At 40.7% G+C, this 22,738-nt stretch overlaps 1 protein-coding gene across 2 annotated transcripts in view; it reads left to right on the forward strand.

Annotated features, from left to right (window-relative positions):
• Positions 1–22,738, forward strand: part of LOC115167410 (cadherin-8-like) — a 73,243-nt gene that overhangs the window by 38,913 nt on the left and 11,592 nt on the right. For both annotated transcript variants that reach the window (XM_029721815.1, XM_029721816.1), the window contains exons 4-7: positions 8,647–8,766; positions 12,408–12,575; positions 12,775–12,962; positions 16,260–16,507. In XM_029721815.1, coding sequence (XP_029577675.1) covers positions 8,647–8,766; positions 12,408–12,575; positions 12,775–12,962; positions 16,260–16,507 — 724 coding nt within the window. The remainder of the gene's footprint in view (positions 1–8,646; positions 8,767–12,407; positions 12,576–12,774; positions 12,963–16,259; positions 16,508–22,738) is intronic.

The raw sequence follows: 22,738 nt of genomic DNA on the forward strand, positions 1-22,738 counted from the left end.
CATTGTCTTGCATTAGGAGGAACCCAGGGTCAACCGTACCAGCATATGGTCTCACAAGGGGTCTGAGGATCTCATCTCGGTACCTAATGGCAGTCAGGCTACCTCTGGCGAGCACATGGAGGGCTGTGCGGCCCCCCAAAGAAATGCCACCCCACACCATGACTGACCCACCGCCAAACCGGTCATGCTGGAGGATGTTGCAGGCAGCAGAATGTTCTCCACGGCGTCTCCAGACTCTGTCACGTCTGTCACGTGCTCAGTGTGAACCTGCTTTCATCTGTGAAGAGCACAGCGCGCCAGTGGTGAATTTGCCAATCTTGGTGTTCTCTGGCAAATGCCAAACTTCCTGCACGGTGTTGGGCTGTAAGCACAACCCCCACCTGTGGACGTCGGGCCCTCATACCACTCTCATGGAGTCTGTTTCTGACCGTTTGAGCAGACACATGCACATTTGTGGCCTGCTGGAGGTCATTTTGCAGGGCTCTGGCAGTGCTTCTCCTGCTCCTCCTTGCACAAAGGCGGAGGTAGCGGTCCTGCTGCTGGGTTGTTACCCTCCTACGGCCTCCTCCACGTCTCCTTATGTACTGGCCTGTCTCCTGGTAGCGCCTCCATGCTCTGGACACTACGCTGACAGACACAGCAAACCTTCTTGCCACAGCTCGCATTGATGTGCCATCCTGGATGAGCTGCACTACCCGAGCCACTTGTGTGGGTTGTAGACTCCATCTCATGCTACCACTAGAGTGAAAGCACCGCCAGCATTCAAAAGTGACCAAAACATCAGCCAGGAAGCATAGGAACTGAGAAGTGGTCTGTGGTCCCCACCTGCAGAACCACTCCTTTATTGGGGGTGTCTTGCTAATTGCCTATAATTTCCACCTGTTGTCTATTCCATTTGCACAACAGCATGTGAAATGTATTGTCAATCAGTGTTGCTCCCTAAGTGGACAGTTTGATTTCACAGAAGTGTGATTGACTTGGAGTTACATTGTGTTGTTTAAGTGTTCCCTTTATTTTTTTGAGCAGTGTATATATGTTTTTATTTTTTCAGTTTTGGGAGCAAGCCACTGAATATAACTTTACATTAAGTATAACTAGAAGAAATCTAAGATGTGTCAAATAATGGATATCCAGCTCAGGGCTCCAGCTATGCATTTGGTTTGCTAACTTGCTAGCTAGTGGCTAGATGTCAAGATCAAAGTTCTTGGTTACAGCAGAGACATTCAATCCCCTGCTGGATCAAGATCCCTGTTGCCTAAATTGTTTAGTGTTTTATTTTTATAGCGCCCCTTGTGTGCACATTAGATAATACCGTATACCCCAGTATAGTACAGAAATAGTATGAAAATCTGGATACCGCCCAACCCTATTATGAATTGACTAGAGGTGAACAGGGAAACCCAAAGACTGCATGATGGGTGGGAGTGAGGCGGGGAGTGATTGCTGAATGCTAAAGTGTTCTAATTCGCACCCCGGCATTGGCAATGCTTATTCATATCTGCTGGGATGCCAGGTTGCTTCCTCACAGATATTCTTCAGTTCAAAAATATTGCTCCACCCATTAATTATGCAAGAGGAGAGCTGCAGATATGTAATGTTGCGTTGAGGCTTTTTCTCTACAGCTCTCCCTTTCGCTCTTGCTCTGCAAGCCTACCTCTTTTTACTCCCTGCCTCTCTTCCCCACTATCTCTGTGTATCTCTCTCACTGTATTTCACTTGTTTTCGCCCCCAAACTCTTTCCAATGTGTGTGTGTGTGTGTTTGAAGGAATGCTTTGGGGGAACAGTTGTCTATGCTCATGCTCTTCTTGCTCCTGGTGATTGTAGAGTACTCAGCAGTGAGTGCAGGATCCTATGCCCTCCCATCTTTCTCTGTCTGCATTATTAATTGTCAGAGGTACAGACTATAGTTGTTTGGTCCCCACAGGCGCCCAACCGTGCTCTCCCAAATTAAAAAGCACTGATTGCATCCTGTGGAGAAAAAAACAAAAAAAATTATCTTTATAGTCATTTTAAAAGGCTTTATTACTAAAGGCAGTACACAAAGTAAACACTTACTAGAGAAGAAAAAGGTCCATGATTCTACCCACAGTAACTTAAGTATGCATCTCCTTAGTGGAGAACACACACAAAAGTAAAGAGCTTTCTGAGTATCACTTCAGTAAACACACATGTATGAGGGTTTTTTTTGTGGGTGAGTGTGTCACTCCTCTGCTAACACTTCCTGAAGGGGCCCAGCAGAAGATTCATGTGGCATGGCTGGTGGCGGGGATTCCACACAGACACATAAATGGGAGGGAAGCACATTCATCAAGGTGGCAGAGACTTGAACAAAGAGGCCCATCCAATCACAGCAGAGAATAAAGGGAAGGCATAAAAGTCCATGCAGCAAGGTCATTTGAAAAAGAAACAGATAAGAACGTGAGATCAAGTGGTAAATCTCCTGTATGTGGAGCCTTTGTGATCCTCACAGATGTCTGTCCCATTAACGAAAGCCAATGTTCTGTTACACTGCCTCTGCTCATGCTTTCTCCGCCACTTCTCTAACCTGTGTGTGGAAACCTTTAAACAGCACTCAGCCTGTTATATGTTGTGTAGATGATGATTATTCTTTGAGGAGTGTTTTTTTTTCTTCACCTCCCTGCTCATGTTGGTATTTGGCTTGTTTTTTTGCAGCACAGTGCCTTATTCCAGTTTCACTGTTAGTAAAATATTGACAGTTGCATTGCTCCTTACGCCGGAGTATCAACTTAACCAGTCTGTGGTTTCTCCACAGTCATAGGCTGGTGTCCACAGTAGTCAATCCAGCACCAGTCAGTGAACAGGTATGACTATCTCACATCAGGGCTTCTGGGTAATTGGCTGCCCTTTAAAATTTCACCTCACTTCACGGAGTGTAAACAAAGCAGGAGATGACTTGGAGTTTGGAGGCGCATTCCATTGTATTTGCTCTCTTCTTTGTGAGATCCATCTGTTTTGTGTGTGTGTGTGTGTGTGTGTGTGTGCGCGCGCGTGTGTGTGTGTGTCTGTGTGTGTGTGTGTGTGTGTGTGTGTGTGCGTTTTATAGGGATGTAGTGTAAGTGCCCACAAGCTTCTGTGTGTTCCCAATGATGGATTGCTCGTCAGGAGGCAGTAGAAATACTCCATATGCCTGACTGATGCATTGAGTCACAAGTCACGTACAGTGCTTTTGGTCTTACCTCTCAGATTCCTCCGGGAAGCATGTTAACCCTTTTGACTCAACGATCTTGTATTCTGATGGCAGTGCAGCTAAGTTCTCCGGTGTTCCCTCTTACCCTCACATTGCCTCTGAGTACAAGGTGCATGTTTTGATACAGTTCTCTAGTAGGTGTCAGACCCATGTCAAAGGTTACACCTGTGGTAGTTGGTCCTATGTGCCGTTCAAAAGTCCTAGGCTCACCCTCAGGCTGCAGCCCCCCTGGTTATGGGACCTTTGACTACAGCGTTGTAGTGCGACGTAGGGGTCATTTGGATACATTTTACAAGACAAAAAAACAATTTACAATGCAAATCTAGGTATGCAAAAACAGTGTGCTACACTGCATTTGTCTGTGTCGGTGTAGTGCATTGGCCATTATTGTAACACTGTCATTCTTGGTTTCAAGTCTCTGTTGACCGTGGCCAGTTTCAGTCTATTGAATAAACCTTAACCACACTATCACTTTCCAGAACTGTTCCTACAGCATATTGTAACTTGTTTTTCAAAAACATAATTTGTACTAAATATTTACACCCCTTGCTGTTAGAGTATTGGAAAGAACACCATTATGGTCACTTACTCAGGATGAATATATTCATTAGAACATATACCATGACTTTTCATTTGTTATTGCCCAGCCATTATAACTGTCCTGGGAGCAATTAAATATGTGAAGTGTCCCATTCTGTCTCTAACTTTCTTCCCTGAACTATCTGCATGTTGCACACATTTCCTAAGAACTAATTAAAGTGAATCAATGACACAACACTTTAAAATGGCGGCATATGTCACAGCCATCAGCGGTGAACAAAGGACACTCTTAATTGTTTTGTTCCTGTGGTTCCTGTAAACGGCTTGTCACAGCTCACACTCCACAGCCTGCTTGTTATGTAAGGTTTCCTTGTCACTCCCCCTACAACACACACGCAGGCACGCACACACACACACATTCCCTTCTAGTTTCTCAGTGAAGGCTTCCTCTGTGTCTTAGAAAAATACCATTAATTGTACTGCAAAAATGACAATGTAAGTGGTTATGTGTGACAGTCACTTACACTTCACAAGCATGACGTACCCTATACATCACTGGCTCAGGGGAGCAATTTTTTGTGGATATTCTCTTGCTTCCTGTCTGGGCCAACACAGTATCTCTCTGATATTCAACACTTCTTTGATGTAAACACATGGATTTTGATCATCTTAGATTCAGACTGCCCTGACCGTGCTGTCTTTCATTTCTTCCTCATATCCATTAAAGTAGCCCTACTTGCACACCATGTTAAGCATGAGTATGCATGACCAGGTTATGATGAGTGATCTGTTGAGGGAGAGAACGCTTTACTGACTGATTATTATTTCTTGTCAGACTTTTACCACATGCTCATGTCTCCTTATGAGCAATGTGGCATGTGCTGTAACACCATTTTCAATGACAGTGCTAGTTGTAAATCATACTGGATTAAACATTGGGTGGGAAATTGGACTTCCATGTTGAATGGCAGATGACAGAGTTGACACTTTCAAGTCATTTCCATACTGATTTGTTTCAGAATTTCCATCAGATCCATCTGCCTCAAAGTTAATATGTAACCCATATAGAACCTGGTTGACAACTCTGAAAGTACATTGGTAGCATTCCAAGTATGGCATTGCACCTACAGTAGATGGTTGTTTACTGAACCTTGTTGATCCTATTTCTATATTCAAGAGCTTTGGCCTGCTATTTTCATTTGACAACAGGCCTGACAGTGCTTAATGTGTTTCCCAGTCTATGCATTTCAATCAACTGGGTCATACAGCAGCAGCATTCACTACAGAAAGCTAGCCAATCCACATGAGTCTCTTAGTCTGACCATGAGCTATTTTTTTTTTATCGCGGCATAGCCAGAAAAGATAACAGCGCCAATATCTATCTGATGGTAATCAATACATGGTCATTCTCTTGTCACAAGGCTAGTGCATTCATAGACCATTGACTACCGGTCAGCCAGTTGAGGACTGGAACTCATTTGATTTGACCTAGAAACCAGAGGAGATGATGGACCTGGGGAACATCCATTCATCAACATGATGAGTCATTGAAACTTAATTCACATACTGTATTATTCAATACGTTTGAGTATAAATATGTAAAGATATAAATTAGTAATTATTTCAAGGACATTACTTTCATAATATTTATTTGTATATTATTTGCAATCTCAGAGAGAAAATATGGTAACTTTTGATGAGGCTAGACATGAATAATTCTGCCATTCTAACCACTGAGCATGGTGTTCTTGGAGAAAGACACTGTGGTCTATGTGCACCTCACAGTGCAGACACAGTGAGATAACAGCACTGGTGTATCCAATGTTTTAGAGTTTGATACTACTTTCCTTAAGTCTCAGTGACTGCATACATGTACATGTGGCCACAGAGCCCCATTCTCCCTCGCTGTCAGTGGCGAGCCAACCAGGATAGCCTGTCTGACATCCTGTTAGCCTCATGGGTCCCTGGCAACACTGGAACAATTATGACACTGGTTAACAAAAGCCATTGCACTAACCAAGAGCTCCCACTCCCACTCCCACTGCCACCGTGCCACAACTGACATCACTAAGCCTCTGGATTTATCCCCTCTCCAGTTTTCAAGGAAGATTCCTATTGATTTTCTATCACTGTAGCCGTGTACACAGTAAATGGGAGGTGCCCTGTTAGTTTTTCATCTGATGAGACAAAAGGATATACCCCAACATCTTTATCCCGCCCTTGCTCTTGAAACGCTAGCTTTCACATCATAAAGACCATGACCATAACTCCTAATTGCTTAATAGTTCCATAACCTGTGGGCATAACATTTGTTTTCATAATTTGTGTAGCAATAAGTCCTCAGTACTCTAGTTAATATTAATGAGATTACATTAGGTTTACCACAAGAACACAACCTGTAGCATCTCTGGGTGTTTGTGGGCTACTGGAAGAAAACAAAGTCCATGACACATGTCTTTAGACAGGGGAATAGCATGGATTCATTCAATCATCTCAAAGGTAGTTCAGATACTACCACATACTGTAAGTGACATTTGTTTGAGAATTAACGTCAATAGTGTGACTGCACACATCAGTCGATTTAGGCCTCAAACCTGCAGAGGTTTTGTCACAGACCCAAATCAGCTTTGGAATTTCATTTTTTATAAGCGATTGTTATTTTTCGTCTCCTAAAGTTGATATGTATTACATCTTTGTAATTGCACCGGTGGGCTACAGGCATCAAATCAAACCAGAGACAATATTCCCACAATTGAGTTTCCTCGACCAAGGGCCCAGAGGTGCATCCAACTCTGCAGTCATGAGTGTCCCCGAATTCTCGGTACAATATCCAGGAAGGACAAGCTAATCTGTACTGATTTGAAACCGTGCCAAACAGAAGCTTTTTTAATCCCTCATATTTTTTGGATCAGAGGAGTGGAGAATGTACACCTCTGTAAGGAAAAAGGTAGAGGGGGCTATTTCATGGCCCACTGTTTTGTTCCACACTTAAATCCCTATGTATTGTCACATAGTTTGGATTTGCTATTTGCTGCAGACACACCTTTCAAGCAATCAGAAGTATGAAGGTGCTTTCATAATTAAATGCAAATATGGCTCCATTTTCCCACTGCCATTGTAGTATTAGCAATTTAACTTTTAGGCAGATAAGACTTATTATCTCTGAAAATTGGAGCAATTTCCTGTCCTGTCTTAATTTCATTTGACAATTGGCAAATACCTATAGCATATACAATATACATTATTCTCAACCAGCTTTGCAGGAATAGACACATTTTTATTGTTGAATACATCAATAGTACTTCATTTGTAATTCATTTGTATTAGTTCCCTACATTCCCTGCCCATTCCTTAAACAAAGACTTTGTGACACTTTCAATGAATCTAGGTTTACTACAGTTCTGGTATTGTAACAGTATTTGAAGCTGTTCTGTGATTTTCGACCACAAGGAAAACAGTGTATATGAATGATATTGCATAAAATGTCATGAAAGGGTCTGATACGACGTAGCTCATCTCCAGCACGCACGCACACACACACACACACACACACACACACACACACACACACACACACACACACACACACACACACACACACACACACACACACACACACACACACACACACACAGACTCAGAAATAATAAGCAGTATGAATTGTAAAGGTAAGCCCTGGCAACAGTAAGGGTCATCACAGCACATACATTACTAACAAACACATGTCTCAAAGGGCCACTTGAGGCTCTCTATGTGAAATAATTGGGTAGCAATAGCAATGCAGGTTTTTGAGTCAAAGTGCAATGATGGTCTATATGCTTTGTTTTGCTATTGTAAAAGGGAGGACAGGGTTACTATTAATCATTGCTTGACATGTTTTGGCTGTATAAACAGAAAATGCATTCCCCACATGTGCAATATTTAATGACCCTCTCTCATGAAACAGTCTTGAAATTCTACTGGAATGGGTCTTTATTCTGTAAAGTCATATGAACAGGCTCATGAGAATATTATTCAGTGTTCCTGTAAAACAGATGATGAGCAGCACATATTCTGAACTGCAGAATCTGTATCTACAAAGGCACTACTCATGCTCTCAGCCTCAAAAACATTTGCCAAGCCCCAAAGCCAGGTGATACAAGGTACAACAGAGGAGTTTAGGCCAACAGACTGTGTGTTCCTTGCCAGCAGCTGCATGAGGGAAACATCTCCACCTGTATTCCACAACTTTTCTTTCAATGGTCCTAACAACAATCAGCAGAGAAATCAACTAGAATAGAAAAAAGTTAGCATCCTTATATTAAAACTGAGAAGCACCATGTTAAACTGGCCTGGTGTTATTACTTTGTTTGTGCCAGATTAATGTCACAGCCTAATGACAGGCACAGAGGTGGCCTTAACTAGTGTTGTCCCCCACTATGACCCATTCTGTCTCCTGCAGACAACAGGCCTGGATACCTGTGGCTAGGCCTGATGCCTTCTGTAACCATGAACATTTACCGATGTTGTCAGAACACCTGAGAACATATTTTACAAAAAAAATTACCATACCATCTGTACTGTCAAGTTGTTTCCTACGAACAGCTTTCCTCCTTTTATTCTCTTCCCACCTGAGCCACAGACTAATGACGAGTTGGGCATCAGCATCAGCCCTGGTCTTTATTGTTCATTTTTCAAAGCCTTCACTGTAAGATAGTGTTCTCTGTTGGGACGTTGTAGCACAGTATGCTGTGTCATTCATGTGTCTGGCAATAATGTTGTCTTTAACCTTACCAATAAGTACCTCTGGCTTTATAGTGGAACCAGGAAGATTACGGGGGGAAGCTAGCTGTAAGGAGTGATTATGGGTGTCAGAAGTCCACTCTATTTTTAATAATGTGCCCTTTCTCATATACAGGTACATCAGTCACAAGGGTGACGGCAACAGACGCAGATGACCCAGTCTATGGAAACAGTGCTAAGCTTGTGTACAGCATACTGGAAGGACAGCCCTACTTCTCCATAGATCCCAACACTGGTGAGTGGATTGCCATGGTGGAATACTAAATCAAATCAAAGTTTATTTGTCACATGCACAGGACCCAGCATGTGTAAACTGTACAGTGAAATGCTTACTTGCAGCTCTTTCCTCAACAGTGCAAAATAAATGGCACTTTCAGGGTCATGGCATGTAAAGTTGTTGACCCTGAACAGATACACTCCTTTTTTCATGATTCGATGGCAGTCAAAACAAGTGTTGTTTCAGCTACATTTACAGATTGAAAGCATATTATCCATACATAGACAATTACTCAGCATACAGATTATATTTGCGTTTTGAGGATATAACTCTCAGCAAGATATTCAAGGACTGTTACATTTAAATGACAGTGCTATCTTTTTTAATTCCATCTGCCGTCTGCTTATTCTTCAACCTTGACTTTGTTGTTTTCCTAATTGCATTTTCAGCCGACTTGTTAACAGTGTGTCTGTAAGCAACATGATTAAATAATGGTGAAATTACATTAATAAGCAATGAGATGGAAATCAGCTGCTCACAATTTGGATAAACAACATACAATAAACAAGCTCCAAGAACGTCAAAACTGTATGTACATAATACATATGAAGACATATTTCTACATGTAGAAACCCTGTTTCCTCCTCAACAATATTATGTATTTTAATCACACACCTCTGCCACAATAAAATGGAGAAGGTATCGTGAATCTATGAAAGGACAATTTGAGGATCAGCGTGTACGCTTTGCATGATTACTGAGCACATGCAGATGGCTCATTCAAGTGAGCCAGATGTTTTAATGAATGTTAATGACAAATAAAAGGTAAGGGAAAAACAAACATTATAATCCATTTGACACTTCCAAAACCATGAAGGAAACTGAATGCATTTGATAAATAAATAAACATCATGCCCCAATCCATCAATTGGTTAACGGACGGTAGAAAAAATCCTAGAAAATATCTATGGAAATGAGTGTTTGTCTTTCCACCCTTTTCAGTGATTAGGAATTAATTTGAATAGCTAACGATGATCAACAGAGATGACAGTAGAGTGAGTAACAGAGGATAACTGAAGTGTGTGTGTGTGTCTGTGGGTGTGGTGCGTGCATACGAGTGAGTTTGTGTGTGTGTGTGTGTGTGTGTGAGCACTTCTTTTAGGGAGAGTTGTTCTTACCTGCTTCAAAGTCATTTGCGTAGTGTCAAAACATTTTTTCAAGACAGCGTTGCATAAAAGTTATTACTCAGATAATATAGTCTAAATCCCCCCCACCTCCACCCTCATCAGGCATAATATGCCAAGTGTGTCAGGCTAAAGCAGACCTTTATTAAGTGTTGATTATTTATTCGATTATTCTACCGGCCTCTGTTTTCTGAGCGGATTATGCTTGCCCTGAGCACTTTGCCACTGCAGTCAATAAGGTCCATTCTGCATTAAATATTTTTTTTTGTTGATATACAGTACCAGTCAAAAGTTTAGACAAACCTACTCCTTCCAGGGTTTTTCTTAATTGTTTTCTACATTGTAGAATAATAGTGAAGACATCATCACTATGAAATAACACATATGGAATCATGTAGTAACCAAAAAAGTGTTAAGCAAATCAAAATATATTTTAAATGTAAGATTCTTCAAAGAATCAGTTGTGTTGTGACAAGGTAGGGGTGGTATACAAAAGATAGCCCTATTTGGTAAAAGACCAAGTCAAATAAGCAAAGAGAAGTTACAGTCCATTGTTAATTTAAGACATGAAGGTCAGTCAATGCGGAAAATGTCAAGAACATTGAACGTTTTTTTTTCAAGTGCAGTCTCTAAAACCATCAAGCGCTATGATGAAACTGGCTGTCATGAGGACCGGCACAGGAAAAGAAGACCCAGAGTTACCTCTGCTGCAGAGGATACGTTCATTAGAATGAACTGCACCTCAGATTGCAGCCAAAACAAATGGTTCACAGAGTTCAAGTAACAGACACATCTCAAAATCAACTGTTCAGAGGAGACTGCGTGAATCAGGCCTGCATGGTTGAATTGCTGCAAAGAAACCACTTGGGCCAAGAAACACGAGCAATGGACATTAGACCGGTGGAAATCTGTCCTTTGGTCTGTTGAGTCCAAATGTGAGATTTTTGGTTCCAACCGCCTTGTCTTTGTGAGACGCAGAGTTGGTGAAAGGATGATCTCCGCATATGTGGTTCCCACCGTGAAGCATGGAGGAGGAGGTGTGATTGTGTGGGGGTGCTTTGCTGGTGACACTGTCTGTTATTTATTTAGAATTCAAGGCACATTTAACCAGCATGGCTACCACAGCATTTTGCAGCAATATGCCATCCCATCTGGTTTGTGCTTAGTGGGACTATCATTTGTTTTTCAACAGGACAATGACCCAAAACACACCTCCAGGCTGTGTAAGGGCTATTTGACCCAAGAAGGACAGTGATGGAGTACTGCATCAGATGACTTGGCCTCCACAATCACCTGACCTCAACCCAATTGAGATGGTTTGGGGATGAGTTGGACCGCAGAGTGAAGGAAAAGCAGCCAACAATTGTTCATTAGATGTGGGAACTACTTCAAGACTGTTGGAAAAGCATTCCAGGTGAAGCTGGTTGAGCGAATGCCAAGAGTGTGCAAAGCTGTCATCAAGGCAAAGGGTGGCTACTTTGAAGAATCTAAAATTAATTTTGATTTGTTTAACACTTGTTTGGTTACTACGTGATTCCATATGTGTTATTTCATAGTTTTGATGTCTTCACTATTTTTCTACAATGTCGAAAATAGTAAAAATAAAGAAAACCCTTGAATGAGTAGGTGTGTCCAAACTTTTGACTGGTACTGTATATTGTTTATTCTCTGTAATACAACTAGCCACTTAGCAATTTTATAATGTTGGCTTTAGCTATGCCAGATAGGTTCCCAATCTCCCATAACTAGCAACCAAGAAGACATTTCAGGCTATCAATAAAGTTAGAGCAGCTAGCTTGTCTAACTATCTTAGCTGGCATGACTGCTGGCAAGGTTGGTAGACTTTAGAAAAGCAAGCAAAATACTAAATGCACTGAATAAGACTGAATCTTTTACAGAGATGCAGAGAATCATATTTAGCTTTTTTTTTTTTTTAAAGAACCACCAGTCAGGAGGATACAGACAGCTCAAGAGGTATGCTTAGATGTGCAGAAAAAAAACAACATTTTTTTACATAAAATTAAGTATACAAATTATGACTCTAGATTGCAGGAAAAAACTGTTTCAGCTGTTCAAAAATGCTAAATTCTCCAACCCCCAGCCATCCTCACATACTTGGTGTCCCTTCAGATTTTCAGGCTGCATTATGCACCTGGACAGCGTAATTTCCATTCAATCAGAACACAAATTACTTGCAGACAGCAGTACAACACTTCAACAATCAAACACATTGATTTGTAATGCTATTCACAGGATCAGAGCTTCTCTCCAGGTGTTCTGTCAGAAATTCCACTACTGTTTAATAAAATAAGTGCTTAAAGGTTGTTATGAAGGATACTGCAACACTCTTAAAGGTGCAATGAAGTGATCATGTCAAACGTTATGAATGCTTTTGTATACCCCATTCTATTCATTTATGTGTATGTTGATTTTTTGCAATAACAATATATTTGATGTAAATTTTTTTGCTTTCAGCGATCATTAAAATTGCTTTACATGGGATGGATCGAGAGATGCGAGAGGAGTACCTGGTCGTCATTCAAGCAAAAGACATGGGTGGTCATATGGGAGGGTTGTCAGGGACGACAACAGTTACTGTCACACTAACAGATGTCAACGATAACCCGCCAAAGTTCTCAAAAAGTAAGCAAAATGTCCAATTCTCTCTCCATACACTATAGTTAGAACCCATTATTGGCAAATCTGAATGTATTTGTTGTTGTTTTGCAGAGTTATGTTTTTTCATGAATTTCCACAATCAGAATTGTACTAGTTATATAGATGCATAGATAAGGAAACATCTACTGTTAGGGTGAAATAATCATGATGTCCTATTCTTCAGGTCTGTACGAGTTTGTGATCCCAGAGGAGCTTGGCATTGGTAAACCTGGTGGCAAGGTAAAGGCAAATGATAGGGACATTGGCGAGAACGCCAAATCAACGTACAACATCATTGACGGTGATGAGAAGGACGTCTTTGAGATCACTACAGATGCCCAGACTCAAGAGGGGATCCTTCGTCTGAAGAAGGTAAGGACCTGATGCAAACTGCTTTGCCCTAGGGTTCCACCAACAACCACTTCATATCTTTAACAGCTTCAACTTAAACAAGGCCCAAATAGTAGGTTGCAAGACGGGGTATCAAAGGAGGAAGGTCGTTCACACAGGCTACAGGTCAGAGCTGTATATCTAGAATGATTTAATTTAAATTGACCATGGGGAAAAAAATTGTACTACATATATATCATGCAAAACAGTTTCAATGGCGAAGATGCATAAAGACGGCGGCCCCCATTAATGCACCTTCGCCATTGAATTGATCTATAAGAGTATATCAACAACAGCTACCAAAAAAAACTGTTGATTTGGTAGATGATTAAATGTACGAAAGGGAAAACAAATTATATGTCATGTTTGCCTCCAGCAGTCTAAATGTTTACTGTTACACAGCAATATACAGTATCACAATATTTCTGTAGAACTGCAATGATAGAAGGAGCTACTTCAGGCCTGAAGTATTCAAGTGTATACATGAGTGATGGATGTGTGCTCACGTCTTGACTCATGGTTACTTTAATGTCTAGAGTTAGAGCTATAGATCATTGAAGCGCGATAGTATGTCATTGCGTTTGGATTCTAAATGACATTACATTAGGACATCCACTGTGTCTTCCTGTAACTATGAACAAACTATTGGATGAAATGAAAACAATATTTTTTCTGATGATCTGCCTTGAATAGATTATACTCTACTAAACAAAACAGACGGCTTGAGAACAAACTAGACATGATCAATAAGACCTTTGAGATACTTCCCTCTAGTATTTCACAGTGACAGCAGTGCTGTGGCTCTGCCTCGTCACTTTATTCTCGTATACTTGGCCTGGAATCTGTTGCCTGCATTGCTAATAGCATGATGGATGAGATTGCATGTGAAAAACAGGAAATCAACTGCCTACTCTCTTCTCACCTCTACATCTCCAGATGGTGAAGTTCAGATTACTTTAGCAGAATTGGTATTTCTGCTTCCGTTCCGCACTCTGAACAACATATTCTTGGTTTCGGTGCCCTGTTGCACCAGTTTGTGGAGTTTCTTAGCCAATGTGGAAGAACAAAGGATGAAATGGAGCACATAGCACCACCACACCCCCAACAACAAACATATCTCAATAAACTGCTGTCAAATACCAAGTGCAAATGATTAAAGATTCTTTGCAGCAAGGTTAAAAAATATTGATCTAAACACGACTGCAGAAACACAAACTAGGAAGTGGCTTTGTTGTTTTGGGTCTAAGCTTTTTATCTTCCACCCCTCAGGCCTATCGGGGGATGTTAGTGGGAAGTTCTGCTTCCTCCACCAGCCAGCACTGAACTTTGATGTCTCTAAATGGCCTGTGTGTATACATACAGATCCTATCCTGAGGCTCATGGGAATTTGATGCATGGCACAGGAGGGCTCTGAGGTGGGGACATCAACAAGGGACAAGCATGGGGAAAATGGAGTGAAAATGCTGCCCCATCTTCATATGCACATACTGTAGCAACACAAGCCGGTCTAACACTTCCACTACCATGTTCAATCAATATGAAAAACAAAGTGCTGCTCTCCGGATTACAGAGAGTCAAGTGCTGCATGAATTGACCTCCGCCGAAACAATGAGTAATGGCAGAGTGGCATAGAGGGTCAATTCAAATATGGCTGACTCAGTGGAGAGGTCAGATGTCATTGAGGATCATTTGAGAGGATGAGAATAGCAATACTATCTTCAAAGTTCTATTCTGAGGTAAAACTGTCGAGGTAGAGTCGCTTGTTGAAACAATCATACAGTGTTAAGAGACAAAAAAATGAACTTACTGCTTTGTTATAAGGTATGGTCAATTATGCATAACATTTTAGAAGTACAAATATAACTGCAATGCAGTAAGGAGTCTGACTTGTTAATTGTTGTTGTAAATCAAATACAAAAACAGAATAGTGGTAATCAGGAAATAGTGCTGAATAGTTTAACTATTGTGGTATTCCATTCTTTAACTGCGATGTAATCATTCTGACAATTGACCTCTGTACACTTTTAGCCCTGGGCTCCTTTATACTTGGTATTAGGCTGGAATCCTTTGAAACCAATGTTTGCTCTTGGTCCAGCTGTTCACTCCTCTCAACATAGAGGAGGAGGAGAAGAAGGTGGGGAGAGAAGAGAGAGGAAGGGCGGTTAATAATGAAAATGCTCCAAATAGCTTCTCAGACAGCGGAAGACTGGGCTGCAGGGCCCTCTCCATACGGGTGCCCTGACGCCAGACGTGTGGACTTCAAAGCCCCCTGTCAGTCCCCGTCCCCAGCTGCTTTTCTCTCACAGCTGGGCCTGCTGCCGGCACTGCCCCAGCGCTGGCCCGACCCAGCCTAGGGGACCATTGGATTCTTTTTATTTCTTTTGTGAAAAGCTGGAATACATTTTTTGATCCCTCTGCTAACCCCTCTCATTCCCAAAGCCAACTCAGATCCCCTCAAGCGGCAAGGCCCAGTTTTGATTTCCCTATAAATCCTGGTTTTGGAGCGTGGAAGTGACTTGATCCCATTATTTTAGTCTTATAAGAGTGGCCAGAGGTGATTCAAAATACAATTGTGACAGTCTGGGATGGCTGCTGAGACACCAGAGAGTTAAATTGTGATGTTTTTACATGTTGCAAATATTCAATGATGTGTAAAAAAGTAGTGGATATTGGTTCTCAATGTCCTTGTGAAATAGGAATGAGACCAACTGTAATTTCAGGGGTATGTTTCTTGCCACTGAAGTACTCATAGGCATGCAATTCCCCCTAGGAAATGTCATTATTGTGTTAGAATTCCTGAATACACATCCACTTCTATTCATGTGATGATAATGCCTCAATAATTGCTATCCTTCAAAACCGGCAATAATTTTGTAACAGTGTTATCATCATGGTAGTGCACAGCCACAAAATTATATTTTCAGGTAGCACAAACGTACAAATAACATTATTTGAATTATTTCCTAACACATTTCAACCAGATTGATGTGATACCAGATTAGATTAACCTTATTTACAGCCTTATTCTATCCTAGAGCAGATGTCACAAAACAAATTGGTAACACATGGATTACTTGTGGTGAGATTGTGTTTATTGCTAATAATTACAAATGTTGTTCCACCCTGTGCTTGGATTATTTCCTTAAATGTTTTTGATAGGATCAGAGATCACACTATTCAATTTCAACTCCCAAAGTTCTTCTCCATCCACATCAAGTGCATTTTTTCTTGCTGCTTTGGACATCAGTGAAAGGTATTTGTTTCTGTCATTTTCCACAGCCCCTGAACTTCGAGACTAAAAAGTCATATACACTGAAGGTGGAGGCGGCCAACATTCGATTTGATCCCAACAGTGGCGTCCCCTTCAAAGATACAGCCACGGTGAAGATTGCAGTGGAAGATTCAGATGAACCCCCCGTCTTCTCCAAGCCCACATTTGTCCTGCAGGTGGATGAGAATGCCCCCATCAACACGGTTATAGGAACAGTCACAGCCCGCGATCCTGATGTCACTGGCAGTCTAGTCAGGTAAGAAACAAGATGTTATTCACAACCTCATTTCACCAAACACTTGTTTACTTTATTATTTACCCACCCATATAAGGAGTGCAGTGTGCCATGGAATCATATATTCTTTTTTAAAACATAGTCTTGCCACTGTGTATCTTCCTTTGGAGGTGAAATGTGAGCCGATGGCTGCTCTTGTTTCCTTAGGACCGCAATGTAGTAAACTTGAAAGCACAGCACAGCACAGGTAGACTTCTCTTAGTGGTGACTTTGCCTGCTGCGTTTCAGTTGTGTGACTTATTCTTAGACATTTCACAAGGGCACCTTGTATAGGTTATACAGGCAATTTCTCTCCATCCACCCCGTCATTTCATTAATTCTCCAGTGACTTGCCGCGTTCCCCGGACAACACTCAACAGGTTGTGTAATTTCATGGTGAACAGAGTGTGAGCTGGGAATCATTTATTGGCTATTGCCAAAGCAGGGGAATTCAAACTGGTTCCATCTTCATATATTTTTTTTAAATAGGCATACCAATACAATGTAACCTGTTCTCATGTTTGGGTGTCTCTTTTCTTTTCCTTCTTTTTTTTCTTCTTCTGTGACCCCAATGTTCTTTTATGTTGCACTTTCACAAAGTGTTTCATTATCACTGTGCTGCGCGTGCATATTTACTGATGTGTGTAGTGTGTAGATATGTGGTATATATTATTCTGCTGATCTGTGTGTGATAAGCACTGCCCTATTTCATTTTAATGTGAACATGTCTGTCCAAGTGATTGAAATAATTGTCATAAACGTACTATATTGTACTATGTTGACATCTCAGACTGGCAATTAGGAATCACATTTTTCTGTGTAATGATGCATTAGGTTGATTTTTCAATCAGGACTTTCTCATTGAAAATATACTTGTTGATGTTTATTTCTAATTCCTTGTTTTCTGTTTTGAATGAAAGAGCACTTCATGTATTTACTATTTTGTGGATAAGATTACACATTTTGATAAGTGAATTGAGGCTGTAGGATATTATGCCAGTGTTTGTAAGGCTGTCTGAAAGCTTTCAAGCAATCAGACTTAGAGGAGGCTTTACGGAACCTACTTAGAGGCTGTAAGAGTTTGGAGCCGGAAGAAAGTAGCGATTTTCTGCACGTAAGTGGTTAATGTCACATTGCTTCCCATGTCTGCCAATGTCAATGAAGGCATTCAACAGTAAAGCCATTCTATTAAGGAGAGGAAGGGAATGGCTCTTACACAGCTTGAGATGTTCCTGCCATCTTGTGTTGTTTCCCAATACTGATCATTTGCTCCACAGCAAGATGGAATGTACCTTTAAAGCCCCATGCAGTCTTTAAAAAAAAATGTATTCATCACTGTACCCCACACATACAATTACCTGTAAGGTCCCTCAGTTGAGCAGTGAATTTCAAACACAGATTCAACCACAAAGACCAGGGAGGTTTACATGCCTTGCAAAGAAGGGCACCTATTAGTAGATGGGTAAAAAAAACAGACATTGAATATCCCTTTGAGCATGGTAAAGTTATTAATAACCCTTTGGGTGGTGTTTCAATACACCCAGTCACTACAAAGATACAGGCACCCTTCCTAACTCAGTTGGCGGAGATTAAGGTGACTTTAAAACTGTTACAGAGTTTAATGGCTGAGATAACTGAGGATGGATCAACCACTTTGTAGTTACTCCACAATACTAACCTAAATTACAGAGTGAAAAGAAGGAAGCTGGTACAGAATACAAATATTCCAAAACATAGATCCTGTTTGCACTAAAGTAAACCTGCAAACAAATTGAAAAGAAATGTACTTTATGTCTTGAGTACAAAGCGTTATGAGTACCACTCTTCATATTTTCAAGCGTGGTGGTGGCTGCATCATGTTATGGGTATGCTTGTCATCGGCAAGAACTAGGGACGACAATGAATGTTCTTGAGTGGCCTAGTTACAGTTTTGACTGAAATCAGCTTGAAAATCTATGGCAATAGTTTAAAATGGCTTTCTAGCCCTGATCAACAACCAACTTGACAGACCTTGAAGAATTTGTTTAAATAATAATGTACAATCCAGGTGTGCAAAGCTCTTAGAGACTTACCCAGAAACCGCACAGCTGTAATCACTGACAAAGGTGATTCTAACATTGTGTGAATAGTTATGTAAATTAGGTATTTTTGTATTTAATTTTCAATAAGTTTGCAAAAAATTCTAAAAACATGTTTTAACTTTATCATTATGGGGTAGTGTGTGTAAACATCTATTTAATCCACTTTCTGAAGGCACTGTAAATAATGTGGATTTAATTGGAGCTTGAGGTGTCTGATGCTTGTGAGATTTGTTTATGACAGTTTGCGGTGGAACACCTAAAAAATACATGCACTTTTAAAATTGTTTGGCGAGCTACTCATGGGTGGTCTGAGAGATACTGGTAGCTTGTCATCAACCTGTTGGCAACCCATGATCTAGAGTCTAGACTCTAGAGCAGGGATGGGGAACTGGCCCCCCATTTGTAGGAATTCAGTCAGGGTCCAATGCAGCAGTTTATCTCAATATCAAAGTATTTATTGGTAACAATTAAGCACCTTACTGTGATTGTTTTAAATTAAATTGGTCAAAAATAGCAATTTCTCAAAAAATAGTTTTGCAAGGACTGTCTGGGAGTGGTCTGAGTGGGGAGGGGAAAACTGAAAACTAGCTTTTATTGGCAGAGGGGTTTGGAATTCTCTTTCTTATTGGTCTATTAACTGATTGTCACCAGGCAGGTCAAAACTTAATCAGACCAAAATAGATTGAAATTTCAGGCGGTCTTTTCAAACAGCTCTTACACTAGTGCCCCAACCCCCATCAACATTGCCCATCCCTGCTCTAGAGCCTACCCCACATACAAAGTACGAGGATACATATGCAAATACAATTGTAGGCAGGTTTTTGTTGTTGTTCAAGAGCACTAAAAGGGCGTTATCATAATTTTCACAATTTCTGTTTTATTTCGACCTCATAGTGTGGGAACTGCACTGTCTATAAGCCAAGACATTTTGTAAGTTTTCATGATGTGCCAGATCTATAATGTACGTCAAGTGCTTTTCACCACACATAACATGGCATACAATATTGCCATTGACAGTTTAATTTATTAAATTGCTTTTATGTCACTTCTATTCTGTAACGTCTTCTATTTTATCTCCTTGAATTTCTGTCATTTTAAAGTATCTATTTACATTATTTTATGAGTAATTTTGAAAGTGTGGTAATGTGTCATCATAGTACTGTATGTAGTCTCTCAGAGACCCCATGAAGAGACAACCAATGGTAGTCTCATCCTGTTTTTATCATGTTGTAATTAGCATATTGTCTTTGTAGGTTGCCACAAAGTGTTACATTCTCATTGTAAGGTACCACTAGGCAGAGGATGCCCAGACAAATGCTATCCTTGACATACAATGCTTTTGGATAGAGTGCCTCTCTATGGAGTAATAATAAGCAGTGTTGTGACCATTGTGGAGGTAATAGGCTGAACATTGTTAGCCTTAGCAGGCTGTGTAACAGCTTGATCTCATAGACTAGACGAAACCAGGTAGTTGCAAATGTCAAGCAACCTGAAGGTTGCGTGTTTGAATCTCATCACAGACATGTTTAGCATTTTAGCTAATTAGCAACTACTTACTACTTTGCAACTACTAGCATGTTAGCTAACCATTCCCCTTCACCTAATCATAACCTTAACCCTTTAACCTAATTCCTAACCTAAACCCTAATCTTAACCCCCAACCCCTAGCCTAGCAAACATTATCCTCCAAGCTAACGTTAGCGTTAACAACCTAGCCACCAAGCAAACGTTAGCCACAACAAATTAGTATTGGTAACATATCATAAAGTTTTGCAAAATTTTAACATTGTATGAATTGCAATTCGTAACATATCATACAAATTGTAATTTGGATTCTATCATACGAAATAGATGATGGACATCCACAAATTTATACCATATGAAATGTAACATATCATACTGAATGGAGGGAGACAGATTTACATTTACTATGTTACGTCTACCCCTGAATCCAGGTTGTGAGTAAACACTCTCACACCGAAATGACTCACAGTCTCAGTCTGACCAGGATGACTCAAGGGCTGGTTCCTCACTTAGACCTCAGCCCTCAAGCTATATTTTATGCATTCAACCAAGGTTTCAGGTGGACTTCATAAAATGCAACACAATTCCTTCAGCGTCCTCCCATAATCTGTGAATATGATTTTATTCTTGAATGATCATTATGCTCAAGACCTTGGGCGTTACATGGACACTATTGCTTTGAAGGCTAGAGTAAGAGCCAATCAAGGGTCTCATTACAGTACCTGGTATTGATGATGCCTTTTAATAATACATTATGGCTAACCTAGGTAGTTGCTCAAAACATCATGTAGAGAAACATTTTTACATTGGTGGAGCTGAGTGGGACATGCACACAGCACTGAACCTGGTGAGGGTTTAGAAGAGGATCATAGGACTACCAAAGTTTATGGGTAATGAGAGCCAGGTCTGTCAGGTGACTGTGTAAGCTTGTCTGCCTTTCTTCAGGCCCTGCTACATCATTTACTTACCTTGACAGCTGACATGTTGCAAATGTTAATACAAGGAGTCATGTAAAAGAGATTATGTAAAATGAATGTAAATTTAATGTCAATTAGACTTTCTTGTCGAGAACAAGTTCAGGACACGTTCAGGGAAAACAGGAATACATGTGTCCTTACAAAGAACTGGTTAGCATACGGAGGACAGCGAAATTAGTTCTACATCTGTGATCCTCCCAATAGAATTTCTGACCTTATATAAGACAGAAATGTCATGAATACATTTGTTCTCTGTCTCTGTCTCACACTCACACATTTACTGGCTTTATGGCTTATAACCAGCACATTTTAACTATCACTTCTAACATTCCTGTTTGTGACCCAGATAACAGCTTAGTAAATGTAGCTTACAAAGTGTTCAAACCTAAAATAATATTAAGACAGTGTGTAAAAGTTATAAATGTCATATGATTGAATGAGAAAGATGTGGTTAGGGGAGGGCTGCCCAATGTAATTTGAGTCAGGTATTGAAGGAGTGAAAAGTATCAGGTGCTAATTTGTATCGTCCTTTCCCGGCATTGAATTATTCACATCCAATGGTCCGCTCCCAAACACATCCTCACACCTTTGACAGTCAGCACCCATCTCTTGCAAGGAACATCTGATAATTGTATTTGCTTTAATTCTTTTCACATCACATTGTCAGTTTGATTGACACGTGGCAGAACATTTCAGGGTCGGTCTCCCTCCACGTGAAGCTGTCAAAGCCTGCCTGGAATCCACTCCTTCTCCTGGAGACTTCTCCCAGGTGGTTTGGGCTGTCTGCCTGCCTTGAAAGTGCTCTGCGTCTGTTGAGGAGTCCTGCTGGACCTCCCGCCCGTTGTCTGAGGATTTACACCATTTCATCAAAAAAATGGAAATGTCATGGCTCAATACGTCTCCCACAGTTGGAATCTAGGGCAATGGCTTATTTATTTCATTTCGTGTTAGCTCGTTGTTTTCATTATTATTTGGTCATTGTTGTTTTTTTTCGCCCCTATTTCTCATGCAGAAAATACATGGGTCTGTCAACAGGTCTGTGCTGATAATGATGAGCAGTTCCACAGTGAAATAGGATGAGACCCAAGGTCGTGTGTAAAGGGAGATGGGGTTGGGAGGGTGGTTGGAGGAGGTTTGCAAAGCACATTGGGGAATTAGATTAGTGAAAAAGCAAGGCATTGGCCAAACTTTTGACTTGCTTTGAGAGAGGTTCATATACGTTTTGTGTGTCATTGAGTGCATTCAAATAATGAATGCATGCATTCACATGCATATGTGATTCACCACCTGGATTATGTCTTATATAGCAACGTTTAAAATTGTGTTTTTTACATTCGATAAAGGTAGAGACTCAGAGCTACAGAATGGTATATCATACTGCATTTTTGAGGAACAATGGGACAGTAATTCTGCTTTGAAAGCTGATAAACTTGTTAACTCACTTTTCAGAAAATGGCCTTTGAATGTTTTGGTATCTAGTGAAGAGCGATTTGTCTACACCCATTCAGCATCGTTCACATCCTCTTAAGCTTTAGCCCCACCCATCTTGTTTTGCCCTCAGAGTGTGCAGAGCACACACTTGACGCTCTGGCCGATGATTCGTTTACCTATGGATAACATGAAAACGGCTT

Source organism: Salmo trutta, chromosome 29, assembly GCF_901001165.1.
Source record: "Salmo trutta chromosome 29, fSalTru1.1, whole genome shotgun sequence".
Taxonomy (NCBI): Eukaryota; Metazoa; Chordata; class Actinopteri; order Salmoniformes; family Salmonidae; genus Salmo; species Salmo trutta.